Source organism: Protomyctophum parallelum (genome assembly GCF_964188405.1).
Source record: "Protomyctophum parallelum genome assembly, chromosome: 15".
Classification (NCBI taxonomy): Eukaryota; Metazoa; Chordata; class Actinopteri; order Myctophiformes; family Myctophidae; genus Protomyctophum; species Protomyctophum parallelum.
In genome coordinates this window covers 25,187,500-25,202,800 of record NC_139710.1, presented here as the reverse complement: position 1 = coordinate 25,202,800, position 15,301 = coordinate 25,187,500, and the positions used below count along the sequence as shown (strand labels likewise).

At 42.1% G+C, this 15,301-nt stretch overlaps 1 protein-coding gene across 1 annotated transcript; it reads left to right on the top strand.

Annotated features, from left to right (window-relative positions):
- Positions 1-5,112: 5,112 nt before the first annotated feature.
- Positions 5,113-12,722, top strand: star (steroidogenic acute regulatory protein; the record flags this gene model as incomplete). Its single annotated transcript, XM_083783392.1, has 7 exons — positions 5,113-5,176; positions 9,703-9,810; positions 10,264-10,400; positions 11,222-11,380; positions 11,841-12,025; positions 12,274-12,367; positions 12,594-12,722. The coding sequence occupies 7 exons, from the start codon at positions 5,113-5,115 to the stop codon at positions 12,720-12,722; spliced, it is 876 nt and encodes a 291-aa protein (XP_083639518.1).
- Positions 12,723-15,301: the final 2,579 nt, after the last annotated feature.

The following is a 15,301-nucleotide window of genomic DNA, read 5'->3' as shown; positions in this document are numbered from 1 at the left end:
ATGTATACATAGGAGCATTACCTTTAATCCTCCCAACACTAAAAAATATCGTCATTATGTACGTCACCATCGAAAACCAATTACACTCTGGCATTGGGTCCTTTAATCCACATATTTATTATGTCATCATTGAGAGCTAGTTACTGTACATAGATTGTGCATTACATTCACCCATTCACACACCAATGCCGGAGGAAACCATGCAAGGCACCAACCTGCACATCGGGAGCAATTAGGGGTTCAGAGTCTTGCTCAAGGACACTTCGACACTAACTCTGGGGGAGCACGGGTTCAAACTGGGAACCTTGCGGTTTCCATCCGGTCACTACACCTCTAGAAGCACCCTTAAATGTCTCTATGGAGACTGTGAAGGTGTTGTCCAGTGACTTTTGCTTTCTAGAAGAGAGGATAGGTACAAGGAAGCTTTTACCACACAAGGCCTTATACATAAATACAATGATTCTCTCTACGAACTGCGAGAGATGATTAGGTGTAGGTGGTGCCAACAATGAACTCCACCCAATCCAGTCCTAAGTGCCCACTATCAGGCTCCACCCACCTGAGAGGACTGGGCAGAGCATAAAAAAAATAAAAGTAATAATGTAAAGCATCATGAACTAGAAAAAGTGCCCCCCCCAGGATAGGAGCATCTTTGGATAAATGTCAAGTGGCATTTCTTCCTCGGCCTATAGTGCGAATATGAAAAATCAAACAGACCCGTCTTGATCACATGACTGTAGAGATCATGTCTACCGATTTGCGTGAGATTTGGATAAAGTCTGAAGGAGTCTCAAAAATGTGTTTTACATAAGTCAGCCTCCTGGTGGCGCTGTAAAGAGCAGAAGTGAAAAATGCAGGTCAAAGGTTTTTCCATGGCCTAGACCAGTTATAGCCCAACCATGAGGCTGATGTGAACAATTTCAAGTGGCATTTTCTTCCTCTGCCTAGTGGGAATGTGCATGCAAAATGTCTCTCAAATTGCACTCTGCGTTCATGATTTGAGGCATTGTGTTCAAAACAGACCAATCCTGCAAACTTCTGCCCTGGTTTCTCTGGCAAAATCTGGCAACACCTGCCATCATGCAGTGAGGAGGGGTCGCAGGTTCGAGGTCACTGCAATCCTTCTACAGGATTTATGAATTTGTCCTCAATTCTGGACGGACACGGAGAGTGTTCTGGCGAATGTTCCATTCAGATTGTGTGTTTCTGTTGCCTTCCAGCTTATGTTTGACGTACACCTATTTGTAGCTGTGTTGTTGCTGGAGCAATATTGTCCTTTAGATAGCTGTGGGGCTTGACTGGAACCAGAGACTCGGAGCACAAGGCTGTCTAAACAGGGCTGCACCAAACATGTGATGAACTCGAGCAAAACGGAACGCGGTCAATGATGAAGCAATACCCAAGAACAGTGGCTCTCAACCAGTGGTCCGGGTATCACCAGTGGTCCAGGTGGTCCACAGCTAAATGATGGAGAGTTGGTAACCAAATGGACCCTTATTAGACCTTTAACTCTGAGAGCGAGTCCATTTGGTTTCATTTTACACTCTCAAGAGTTAAAATATTGTTAAACGTCTGCATTACCTAATTTACCATGAGTCTACGCAATTAGAGCATGTAACGATTGTTATTTTGATCAACATGTGCCTGCCTGTTATCTCTCCTATGCTACAACATGAATTCAGCATGGAATTGTGGAAAAAAGTCTTAACCAACGACAACAAAATATAATATAAGTTTGGGGTCTGCGATGCAAAATCTTGTCCATGGCTCAAATGCTGAATAAATAATGGACCTTGATTAGAATTAGGCTATACAGTTGTGGTCCTCAAACTTTTTCAAGGCAAGGACGGCCGGACCCCCAAATTGATTTGTACGCAAAGGTTTATGTGGACAGATTTTCAATTTTATAAAGTAGCGGATCTACAAGTGACACACTGGCTGCAGCTTGTAACAACAAATATCAATGTGATATCTGTGGCACATTCATTGTTCTCCCCCTCTGAATTTCATTACTTTGTACATCTGAAGCACACCGACAGTATACGCCTAAGTACATGAGATAATCATGCCTAATACGTCTTGTGGAGGAAACAATTTGTAGAAAATAAATAAATAATGCAATTAATTGTTATTAGAAGGGTGGGTGCACATTTTGTGGGTGCACACTCCTAAATCGTTGTAATTGAGTGTCTGCAGTTGACTGCTTTTTTAGGTATTATTTCTTATTCTTTATTTGCACAGCTGGGTGGTAGCTGAGAGCACATGCATTAGGGCTGCTGGGGTTGTGCAATAACAAGAAGTCATGTGTTTTTGTTTTATCTTGTACAGTATGTTGTTTTGTGATATGATGCACTGATTGGTTGGCACTTTTAATTTCGTTGTACACGTTGCAATGACAAATAAAGATCTATCTATCTATCTATCTATCTATGTGCTCAGCTACTCAACAACGGCACGCACGCGCGCGGCCGCGCGCACACGCACACACACACACACACACACACACACACACACACAACACACACACACACACACACACACACACACACACACACACACACACACACACTAAAACCTGGGAGCTCACCAGTACGGCCACAATCTTATCGGTGTTAATTTTGGCAGAATTGTTTTATTTAGCTTTAGTCTGTTGAATAAAATGTTGTTTAAGTCATGTTTTAGTCATCTGAAATGTTTTTGGTTTTAGTCTAGTTTCAGCCAACTAAATATAAGATCTTAGCGATAAGAACCAATTATGGAGCCTTTAGGTCTGCAACTCTTCAGAGTGTGCAAAAGGAAAGCACAGTGAAAGTGTCTTGCTCAAGGACACGTGGACAGCATGGACCGGCCAGGAGGTGAACCGGCGACCTTCCGAGTTCCAGATGGCCTTAATTTCTGTCCACTAAGCCCCCGCCCCCCCCCCCCCCCACACACACACACACACACACACACACACACACACACCTCTGTCACACACACACACACACACACACACACACACACACACACACACACACACACACACACACACAGACACACCTGTCACACTCTCTACAGTCATGCGTAATCTCTATTAATGCATGTCTAGGTTACAAAAGTATTTCTGTAGCATTTTGTTGTCCATCTAGAGGGGTGGGGCCACAAACTGAGCAATGACCGGTCCTGTTTTCCCTCTGCACAAAAAATCTTCTCAATGCAGAACCACACAATGTAAATATATTCTCAATACAAACTGCACTGCGTTTGTATTGAGATGCGTCGTGAGGGCAGAAGTCAGCTATTTTCTGACATTTTAAAGGAGTATAGCCTATAGTTCACCCAAAAGAAATCGATCAATTACACACCCCATGAAGCCTTGAATTCATGGAGATTCTTTTTTGTTTTTGTTACCATAAGAGGTGTTCAATATAGCTCCACGTTGTGAGCTTGTATATCTGCTATTTTTTACTAGTTTGGGAGTCTTTTTGGTTGGAGAGTATACATTCCAGTAGGCGGGGTGGAATGTAATTGTGAAGGCAGCGGATGTGATGCGTCTGTGTGAATCACTTCACCTCCTTTGACCACTGGGCCTGACTATCTCTCTCTAACCACACATGTGGCTGCAGTTTTTTTTATTATTTTCGTGCGTTACTTAAACTTGTGAGGACCAAATACAAGTAAGTATAGTATAATTTGAGAGACAATCTTGTGAGGACTATCTTCCTGGTCGTCACAAGAATAATTGTTATTTTTATTGTTAAAATTAGGAATTAGGAATAAGTGTTCTGGCTTTGGACCAACGGAACCAACATTAAGAAAGTTGTAAAGAAAATAATCACACTCGTGTGCAAGTGAGGGGCACCCACTGTGGCCTCTCACATTTACTGACCTAAACAAACATTAAAAGTCCATAGACTTAGCTGTCATATGACTGATTGATTGAAATATTTATTAACAGTTTGCAGAATTACAGTACATTTCAAGCACAACTCAATTATGTTAACTGTGAGTGGACGACACAATAAAGCATTATACTTGTTTACAAGATGGTCCACCTTGTTCAATTCATCAAAACATTTAGAGACGTACAAATAGACACTTCTATATACAAAGAACAGAACAGGAATTCATCATAAAGGAGGTAAAAAGGGAAAAGAAACATAATACAGTGGGGAAAAAGGGGGGGGGGGATTCCGATTTTACAGAGGCCAGTTTCGAATTGCAGCTGTCCGTAGGTGCCCTTTGAGAGCGGTTTTGAAGGAGTCAAGAGATTCACATGTCTTAATGACTGTTGGTAGGGCGTTCCACATTTTGGTGGCATAGGAGCGAAAATAATTTAGTCCCTTGTTTGTGCCGAATCTGGGCTGTAGGCTACATGGTTCGTTGCACTCCCTCTGGTGTTGTGGGTGTGGACTGTGGACGTTAACATTAAGGAAGTATTTAGATAGGTATATGGGTGACGTAATTCCAAAAGCCAGATGTTAAAATGCCATGACTTGTATCGTGTGCCGGGGACCCCCATCACATATTTTGTGCCGGGGACCCCCATCACATATTTTGTGCCGTCCCGGCACATATTTTGTGCCGGGGACCCCCGTCTCATATTTTGTGCCGGGGACCCCCGTCTCAAATATTTTGTGCCGGGGACCTCCTCCTGCACAAAGATTTGAGTTAAACACGCTTTTAAAAAATATATAAATATATTGCAGTTATAATTGTATCTTGGGACCCCCCATGGTACCCCCTCCCCGGACCACACTTAAAGAGAACCCACTGATCCGAAACACGCTCGTCACGTCCGGCCATCAACCTTGGCTCCGTGGCCGTGATGTTGTGTTTATCTGTGGTGATAATGACAGCCTGATAGATAGGACACCATGGCCTTGTGTCCTATCTGTCTTATATACGGAGCCCACTGACCACTGAGCACACACATACTGACCGGGCTCCGCTCATCATCAGCTCCGCTCGTCCTGCTTTCAACTAAAGTTAGTTATATACATTTATTTCATCTTCTTCTGTTCTCTCAGTCTCATAATACCTCCACCGGCTTCAGATTTATAGTTTCTCCAGTTTCTTCCTGAAAGCCAGAAGGCTATATATAGCTGCTGCTGAACCTCCAGAACCAGAACCATGCTGCCTGCCACCTTCAAACTGTGTGCTGGGATCTCCTACAGGCACATGAGGAATATGACGGGTGAGTGGCCGTGCGGAGATAGCCTCACGTTGCGATACTAAAATACCACTCCGCTGCGCTGCGTGGTAAACTAACACATATCGTTAGCCTCATAGGATAAATGCATAAGTCATTTTTTATGATTTTCGGATAATAAGGAAAAACACATTTTCTCGCAAGTATGTAAGAGTTTTTAATGCAGATTTTTACAATGGTTTCCTGAGGGGTTAACAAAATGTTTTTTACAAAAAGATAAACATGAGAGTCATTCCATAACAAAAAAAAGTGACTTAGGCCATTTTCAAGAAAATAATCTGTGACTTAGGCATTTTTTAATACATGTCTACTAAACACCTGGGGGTCTATTAGAGTGATGTTAACTCCATACTAAACACCTGGGGGTCTATTAGAGTAATGTTAACTCCATACTAAACACCTGGGGGTCTATTAGAGTGATGTTAACTCCATACTAAACACCTGGGGGTCTATTAGAGTGATGTTAACTCCATACTAAACACCTGGGGGTCTATTAGAGTGATGTTACCATACTAAACACCTGGGGGTCTATTAGAGTAATGTTAACTCCATACTAAACACCTGGGGGTCTATTAGAGTAATGTTAACTCCATACTAAACACCTGGGGGTCTATTAGAGTGATGTTAACTCCATACTAAACACCTGGGGGTCTATTAGAGTGATGTTAACTCCATACTAAACACCTGGGGGTCTATTAGAGTGATGTTACCATACTAAACACCTGGGGGTCTATTAGAGTAATGTTAACTCCATACTAAACACCTGGGGGTCTATTAGAGTAATGTTAACTCCATACTAAACACCTGGGGGTCTATTAGAGTGATGTTAACTCCATACTAAACACCTGGGGGTCTATTAGAGTGATGTTAACTCCATACTAAACACCTGGGGGTCTATTAGAGTGATGTTAACTCCATACTAAACACCTGGGGGTCTATTAGAGTGATGTTAACTCCATACTAAACACTTGGGGGTCTATTAGAGTAATGTTAACTCCATACTAAACACCTGGGGGTCTGTTAGAGTAATGTTAACTCCATACAGAACACCTGGGGGTCTATTAGAGTGATTTTAACTCCATACTAAACACCTGGGGGTCTATTAGAGTAATGTTAACTCCATACTAAACACCTGGGGGTCTGTTAGAGTAATGTTAACTCCATACAGAACACCTGGGGGTCTATTAGAGTGATGTTAACTCCATACTAAACACCTGGGGGTCTATTAGAGTAATGTTAACTCCATACTAAACACCTGGGGGTCTATTAGAGTAATGTTAACTCCATACTAAACACCTGGGGGTCTGTTAGAGTAATGTTAACTCCATACAGAACACCTGGGGGTCTATTAGAGTGATGTTAACTCCATACTAAACACCTGGGGGTCTGTTAGAGTAATGTTAACTCCATACAGAACACCTGGGGGTATATTAGAGTGATGTTAACTCCATACTAAACACCTGGGGGTCTGTTAGAGTAATGTTAACTCCATACAGAACACCTGGGGGTCTATTAGAGTAATGTTAACTCCATACAGAACACCTGGGGGTCTATTAGAGTGATGTTAACTCCATACTAAACACCTGGGGGTCTATTAGAGTAATGTTAACTCCATACTAAACACCTGGGGGTCTGTTAGAGTAATGTTAACTCCATACAGAACACCTGGGGGTCTATTAGAGTGATGTTAACTCCATACTAAACACCTGGGGGTCTATTAGAGTAATGTTAACTCCATACTAAACACCTTGGGGTCTGTTAGAGTAATGTTAACTCCATACAGAACACCTGGGGGTCTATTAGAGTGATGTTAACTCCATACTAAACACCTGGGGGTCTGTTAGAGTAATGTTAACTCCATACTAAACACCTGGGGGTCTGTTAGAGTAATGTTAACTCCATACAGAACACCTGGGGGTCTATTAGAGTGATGTTAACTCCATACTAAACACCTGGGGGTCTATTAGAGTGATGTTAACTCCATACTAAACACCTGGGGGTCTGTTAGAGTAATGTTAACTCCATACAGAACACCTGGGGGTCTATTAGAGTAATGTTAACTCCATACTAAACACCTGGGAGTCTGTTAGAGTAATGTTAACTCCATACTAAACACCTGGGGGTCTGTTAGAGTAATGTTAACTCCATACAGAACACCTGGGGGTCTATTAGAGTGATGTTAACTCCATACTAAACACCTGGGGGTCTATTAGAGTGATGTTAACTCCATACTAAACACCTGGGGGTCTATTAGAGTGATGTTAACTCCATACTAAACACCTGGGGGTCTATTAGAGTAATGTTAACTCCATACTAAACACCTGGGGGTCTATTAGAGTAATGTTAACTCCATACTAAACACCTGGGGGTCTATTAGAGTGATGTTAACTCCATACTAACCACCTGGGGGTCTGTTAGAGTAATGTTAACTCCATACTAAACACCTGGGGGTCTGTTAGAGTAATGTTAACTACATACTAAACACCTGGGGGTCTATTAGAGTGATGTTAACTCCATACTAAACACCTGGGGCCTATTAGAGTAATGTTAACTCCATACAGAACACCTGGGGGTCTATTAGAGTAATGTTAACTCCATACTAAACACCTGGGGGTCTATTAGAGTAATGTTAACTCCATACTAAACACCTGGGGGTCTGTTAGAGTAATGTTAACTCCATACTAAACACCTGGGGGTCTATTAGAGTAACTGTTGTTTGCTGTGTATGCAATGTAAAAATGCCCAAGTCACACAAAGTGAGTTAGGCGGCAACGTAAAAATGCTCAAATCACACAAGTGACTTAGGCAGATCATCATTTTTGAAGATTGTGAGCTTTGTGATTGGCTGAGGACATAGGCGATGATCCAGAACGATGCAGCAGCCCCAGGAGATCACCTGTATGCAGAAATCTCAATTTCGCCAAAAAATGACTTAGGCATTTATCCTATGAGGCTAACGATATGCAATAGGGGCGGATGAAGTCTGGTCTGCGCCAGGCTAGTAGTAGGCCTAAGGGCATTTTATCAGGTATTTGACCAATCTGGGAACTAAATTGTTACCAAGAAATTTCTTCACCAATGTGTTTCTAAAGGTGTCTAATAACATGTACTAAAAGTTTGAAATTCAACTCCCGGGGGAAATTGAGTTATTAGCATAATATGTGACCATACCCATAACATACTATATATAAAGAAAAAAAGTCCAAATTTCATCATTCTTTAAGTAGGCCTAGCATGTGACATATGAAACTAGGGGTTTTTCATGATTCTGAATCCATTCCAAGCATTAGCTTTGCACAAAAAACACTCCTTGGGAGGAAAACGGCCATAGCCGTCATCACAAACGTGATGAGGTCAGCACATTTGGCCAAGTGGATATGGCCTAATTTAGCCCAAGGAGTGTTTTTTGAAAACCCCTAGTTTCATATGTCACATGCTACTTAAAGAATGATGAAATTTTGACTTTTTGGCCTTATATAGGATGTTATGGGTATGGTCACATATTATGCTAATAACTCAATTTCCCACAGGAGTTGAATTTCAAAATTTTAGTACATGTTATTAGACACATTTAGAAACACATTGGTGCAAGAAATGTCTTGGTAACGATTTAGTTCCCATATTTTCATAGATTTCTCTTACTATAGCGCGGAGATAGGGCGAAAAAATAACCCCTCATAATGTATCTCCAAACCAATTAAAACTGTTGCTTTTTTAAGGATTCAAATTCAAAAGTAGCAAAAAATATCTGATCTAAAAGCTGAACCTAAAACGCAAGCAAAAGCTGTGAACAGTTTTAACTTTTTTAGCTTTATCATTTTAAATGGTGTTTAATGTCATTTATGTTCCAATGCATTCTCTTGTTGTGATGTTATGTTTGATGTTTCTTCATGCATGTGTTTTGTTCTTTTAGATAATATTAATGGCTAAAGTTAAGAGCTGACCAACGCCTTTGAGTTGCTCATTGCAGACGTGCATTAATGTACTAGGCTACAGGCTATCTGTTCATAGGCTTTCTGTTCATTACATAATGGATTAAAACATAGCCTACTCTGGCTGTCTGTTCATTATACACATAGACACATTAAAACATGTAGCCTACTCTGTAGTGTAGGCTGTCTGTTCATTATACAGACACATTAAAACATGTACTGTATATACGGTAGGCATGTTTCTCTTCTCTGACTGTTGAATTCTAATCTCCCGGGATTTGGAAATCTGTTTAAAGTCACAGCAGGATGCTTGAACAATACTGAACTGACTTCAATATAGCAGCTTGTTGAATGTTGAGTTAGTTGCTCACTTGTTGAGTATGTGTGTGTAGCTATATGGACATTTAATCGATGTGCTCTAACCCAGGCCAACATGTTGTTTTGCCTTGTGTTTACATGAACTATTATGTATTCCTCATATCCACGTACTGTATATCCCCAGGTTTGTGTTGACATGGACTCTTGTTTTTCTTATATCCCCAGGTTTGTGTTAACATATTGTTTTTCATATATCCCCAGGTTTGCAGAAGAACGCCATGGTGGCCATCCACCATGAGCTCAACAAGATAGCAGGTCCAGGACCCAGTAACTGGATCAGACAAGTCCGCCGAAGGAGCTCGCTTCTCAGTGAGTCTCAGGCTGATAAATATCAGTGTCTGTGCGCAACTACAAAACCTGCTACTGAACTTGGTAGTTGAAACCAAACCACTGTTGAGACTGAAAGAGATATTTCTGAAAGAATTTCTGCCACCTGGGATGCTGTTTATCGGGAAGAGGGGTAGCATAACAATCATTTTAACCACTTTATCCATTTATATGCTGGCTATTCAACAAATAGCAGATCTACAAGCTCACAGCCCATCACTTTGTGCTGCACTGCGAGCTTGTACATCCGCTGTTTTGAAAAATGTAAAAAAAACAAAAACATTTTCAGACAGGTTGTCCGTGGCCACATACATATTAATTCGGGGGTCCTATATTCTTGACATGAAAAGGTTTCAGTACCACTGTACTAATGTACAAACAGGACAGTCACGGACATAACATTCTATCATTTGTATTCCTTGTGGCGTCCGAAAGGCTCTCGCATCCCAGAGGAGGCGGAGCAGGGCTACAGCGAGGAGGAGATGTCCTACATGAAGCAGGGAGAGAACGCCCTGCAGAAGGCCGTCAGCATCCTCAGTCAGCAGGACGGCTGGACCACCGAGGTGGAGGCTGTGAGTAGAAATCAGTGTTATGGAGAAAACCTGGAGACTTGATGTCACGTGGACTGCGGTCACGTGTGTGTTTATTATTTGTTATGATTCGTTTTGTGTTATGATGTAGTATAAATATATATATTGGTTAATATTATGTATATATTTATATGAGGTAACTGGTGGTATTGTTGTGGTATATTATATATAGTATATCGACTTGTCATGAACCATATATTGGAATAGAGAGCGCCTTCTCCACTCCAGGTTGGCTTGACTGTGTTTTACCTTGTCAGTGACATCAACGAAAGGGCCGGCTCTAGTCAGGTGCGTCTGATCAACGCCTGCCTCACTTATTGGCTGACGGTCACGTGTCACCCAGTGGCCAATGGGTGCGCCGTTGCCTACTTAGTCAGTCTGTGCCTGACAGCTCACCGGGGGAACACCGACCCGCTAACTGAAAACTACCTTATATTGTTTAAAGTTTAAACCCATTCTGTTGTGTTCCGAACGCCCTTCGGAAAGGCATTGTTTCTTATTGTATTTATTTTTGTTTTGATTAAGAGCCATTTATTGTAACTATACTTTTGAATAACGTTTTATTATATATATTATTATAATAAAACCTCGCATTTGATCATGGTTTCCTGTTGCCTACTCATCTTACCCCTAGACATTATGAGTTGTAACACTTCACATTCAGTAATTGGGACATATGATCAAAATAAGTCGTGTGTTATCGTGTGTAAAAAAGAAAAAGAACAGACATTGCCACAGACACATTTGTCCGTGTACGTACGCGGACATATTGATGACCCCTGTTCCTCCATCCTCCTCCTCAGGCCAATGGGGATAAAGTACTGAGTAAGGTGTTGCCTGACGTGGGGAAGGTATTCAGGCTGGAGGTGGTGCTGGACCAACCTTCAGACCGGCTGTATGGAGAGCTGGTGGACAACATGGAGCAGATGGGAGACTGGAACCCAAGTGTCAAACAGGTCAAGGTGAGGAGCGGAGACGGTCTGTCACACACCGGAATGCAAAGACTCATAGCTGTCACTGAACAAAATAAATATGTTCCAGGCATTTATTACTAATGCATGCACACGTCTGTCTCTCTGTCAGCTTATTTAGTCGACACCGGAAATGTATTTTGGCGGGCCTTGATGGCGCTGTAATGCTTCATTATGGGCCTATGGGTCTCATTGCTCGGCAAGGTGTACTTACTTATAGTTTTAGTCATCATAACTTTGTTTTTATTTAGTTTTCATCAGTGAAAAAAGGCGCCATAGTTTTAGTCGGAATAATTAGCACTACTTGTCGCTCTATCTATCTGTGCGCGAGGTGTGCAAGTGTGTTTATCTTTTAACCCCACACAAAATATCAAGCATATACCATACTGTACACGTGTACAGTATACAAGCTACAGAGATGACGTGCACGTTTCTCCTCTGGCGTGCACAGATCCTTCAGAAGATTGGTCGGGAGACCATGGTGACCCACGAGGTGTCGGCCGAGACCCCCGGCAACGTGGTGGGGCCGCGCGACTTTGTGAGCGTCCGCTGTGCCAAGCGGCGAGGGTCCACCTGCTTCCTGGCCGGCATGTCCACCCAGCACCCCGAGATGCCCCAGCAGAGGGGAGTGGTCAGGTCTGTAGGCTTACACTACCACCACCGGAGTCCCTCAGGGTTCCGTACCGGTGTGTTTTCTGTTTCCCATCGCTGTGGGGACAGCTGTCGCCAGTGAAAATATAGCCACGATTTGCGGTTTTCTGTGACAGCTTGCCCCCACAAAATGTGGATGCTATAGCTGGGGTTTTAGCCATGGGTCGTCCGTCTGTTTGTCTGTCTGTCTGTCTGACTGACTGACTGACTGTGTGGCTGTGTGCATGTTGCAGGGCAGAGAATGGGCCTACCTGTATAGTTCTGAAGCCCTCCGCTGAGGACCCCACCAAGACTCAGTTCACCTGGTTACTAAGCCTAGATCTAAAGGTATGTACTTAACATCTTTACCTTTTACTCTTGTCATGGGAAACTGAAATCTATGGGACATTTTCATTCATTTTAAATGATTTCAGTAAGAAAATTGATTGTATTATATCTTCGTAAAAATCGATTATTTTTCATGATCTGACGAATTGATTAGTTTCGCTTAACAGTCGGTTAAACTTCTGAATTGATTAGGCGTGGCCTTTTGTGTTGTGTGTCTGTCCTCCAGGGCTGGATCCCCAAGGCCATCATAAACAAAGTGCTCTCCCAGACCCAGGTGGACTTTGCCAACCACCTCAGACAGAGGATGCTGGACAGTCGTGTTTCTAGTCTGCACATGGATCCGATAGCCTGCTGACACTGTACTACTGTGGTTCTCAAACCTTACAGGCTGTGCCCCCCGCCTAAAATTATCCCGGTAATACTGGTAATCATATTTGAACTGCATCTGGACCCCGGACACCTGACAAGCACTTGGAATTATAAGCTGAGGCATTTACTCTAGTTTAGTCTCTCCGCAGCTGAATCTGTCGTTACACCGTGTATGAGTTTGTTGTTAGTCAATGGGGAGATATTTCCAGGACGTTCAGTAGGAGGTGCGCACGCGCCGCAAAATGCGCATGCACACACCTCTTGCACGCGCATTTCCACGTGTTAAAGTGGCTTTTAATTTCCCTCTCCATGAGCAAACTGACACAGGCAATTAACCAGGATAAGGCGCCGATACTGTGATACAGCATAATTATTAGGCCTAGTAACTTCCCTCAGCCATTATAGGAATGAAAACACAGACTCACCACTGGAACAGGAGGGCTATTAAAGGAGAATGGTTTCTTTTTTGCCGATGGGTTCCCAGATTGCATTTAGTTTGACTCGATTCCACAGATAAATACTGCGAACACCAACACCTTGTGTTACTTTCTGTCGGCTATTTTGATTGGCCACTTTTGAGGCTGTATTGGTTTTTTATTTGGTTTTTTTTTTAAGTCATTAAATTGTCACTTTAGAAATGTGCAGATACCCTGTATACAAATATGTATACTATGTTGGTTTGTTTACACATAAGGTAATGATCTGCCCCCCCCCCCCCCCCCCAGAAGAAAACCACAGGTTGAGAACCACTGCCAACCACAACCAATCACAGTCAGTGGGGGGAGGAGTCATTGGCATAAAGGCCCAATCACAATCAGTGGTGTAAAGGAAGTCATTGACATAATGGCTAAATTGAGGAGAAAAAGGGGTTTAAAGAGAAAAATAAATAACACTCTGACTCTGTAGACTGTTTTATTTGAATGTATTTATTGTAAGATCATGACATTATTATTATTATTATTATTATACTGCGTGAAGCCAAATGAATAAAAGATTGATTGACACGTCATTGACTTTATGGTGATTTGTGTTGCTCCCCCCACTGTTTGTTTGATTGATTGATTGATTGATTGATTTATTGATTGATTGATTGATTGAAGAATGTTGTATTAACAGTACAGTAGGCCTACATTTCAAGCACAACTCAATACAAAACTGTTAACTGTGAACGACACCATAAAGCATTACACTTGTTTACAATAGGGTCCACCATGTTTGGCAGTGGTGGAAGAAGTAGCCTACTCATTTGTTCACTTAAGTAGAACATTTTAGTACTTTTCCCATCATTCTACGGTATACTGTGTTGTTTTTGTCGACTAAAACTAAGACGAAAAATGTTCGTCGCCTACCTTTTTTCACTGACGAAAACTAAATGGTAACTAAATGAAAACTAAGCTATGGTGACTAAAACTAAGACTAAATGTATTGACAATTCCGTCAACAGATAAAACAAAACTAGATTAAAATGCTAGGAAGGGACAAGAGATCCAGTATAAGTCATTTTACACTTGGTTGCATGATGAAAATAGTTGGCTATTTTCAGCAAGCGTAAAATCAGTCATTACGACGGCATCAAGGCCCGCCCAAATACCTTTTAGTCGACTAAATCAACTGTAGATTTAGTCGACTAAAATCTTATGACATTTAGTCGACTAAAACTAGACTAACACTAAAACATTCCAGGTGACTAAAATGTGACTGAATCTAAATGAAAACTATATTCATGACTGAAACTAAAATCAAAATTTGTTGCCAAAAACAACACTGATTATACGGTATACAGTGTGCAGCCGGTGCAGAGCAGGTGTTTGGCTGCAGAGCCTATTCAACATGTGTGCCGAGCCTGCAGCTCGATGCAAACACTCTCCACTGTTTTGGTCCATTGAACATATTTTATATATACCATAATGGTATAGATCTGCTATTTGCAAAAGAAAATCTAGAAAAGCTTTGCCATATCTGGCAAATGTTAAAGGCACAAATCTAGCCTGGCCTGGGACTAGACCCTGCCAGAATGGAGCAGCTGACACCACCCATGACCCGAGAGTCCCAGACCACCCACACTCAACCACAGAAAGTTTACATGTCCCCCCATCTGGAGGGAAGACGTTATGGCTGCTGTCCGGCACAAACATCTTATCTCCATATGTGTTTTGTCTGTATAGCCTAGCTACTGCCGCTAGTGTCACACAAGCAGCAGAAGTACCTAGCAGATCTATACAAGCTTTACAAGAAACATTTTGAGCATGCAGATCTGCTACTTTTGCTATTTAAAAAAATAAAAATAATAATCCTGATGAAAAGTAACACTTTTGTCCTTTCCAGGTTTCAACTTGACAGTGGTGATATAAGCAAGGTTAGTTCTCACTGTGTGTGTGTGTGTGTGTGTGTGTGTGTGTGTGTGTGTGTGTGTGTGTGTGTGTGTGTTTGTGTGTGGGTGTGTGCGCGCGGGCGCGCATGACTGTGCGTGCGTGAAGGACGGTCGGATAATCATCATCATCCCCATGGGGACCCCATGGGCTGGTCAAATGAATCCCACACATAATCATCTATTCTACATTCTGC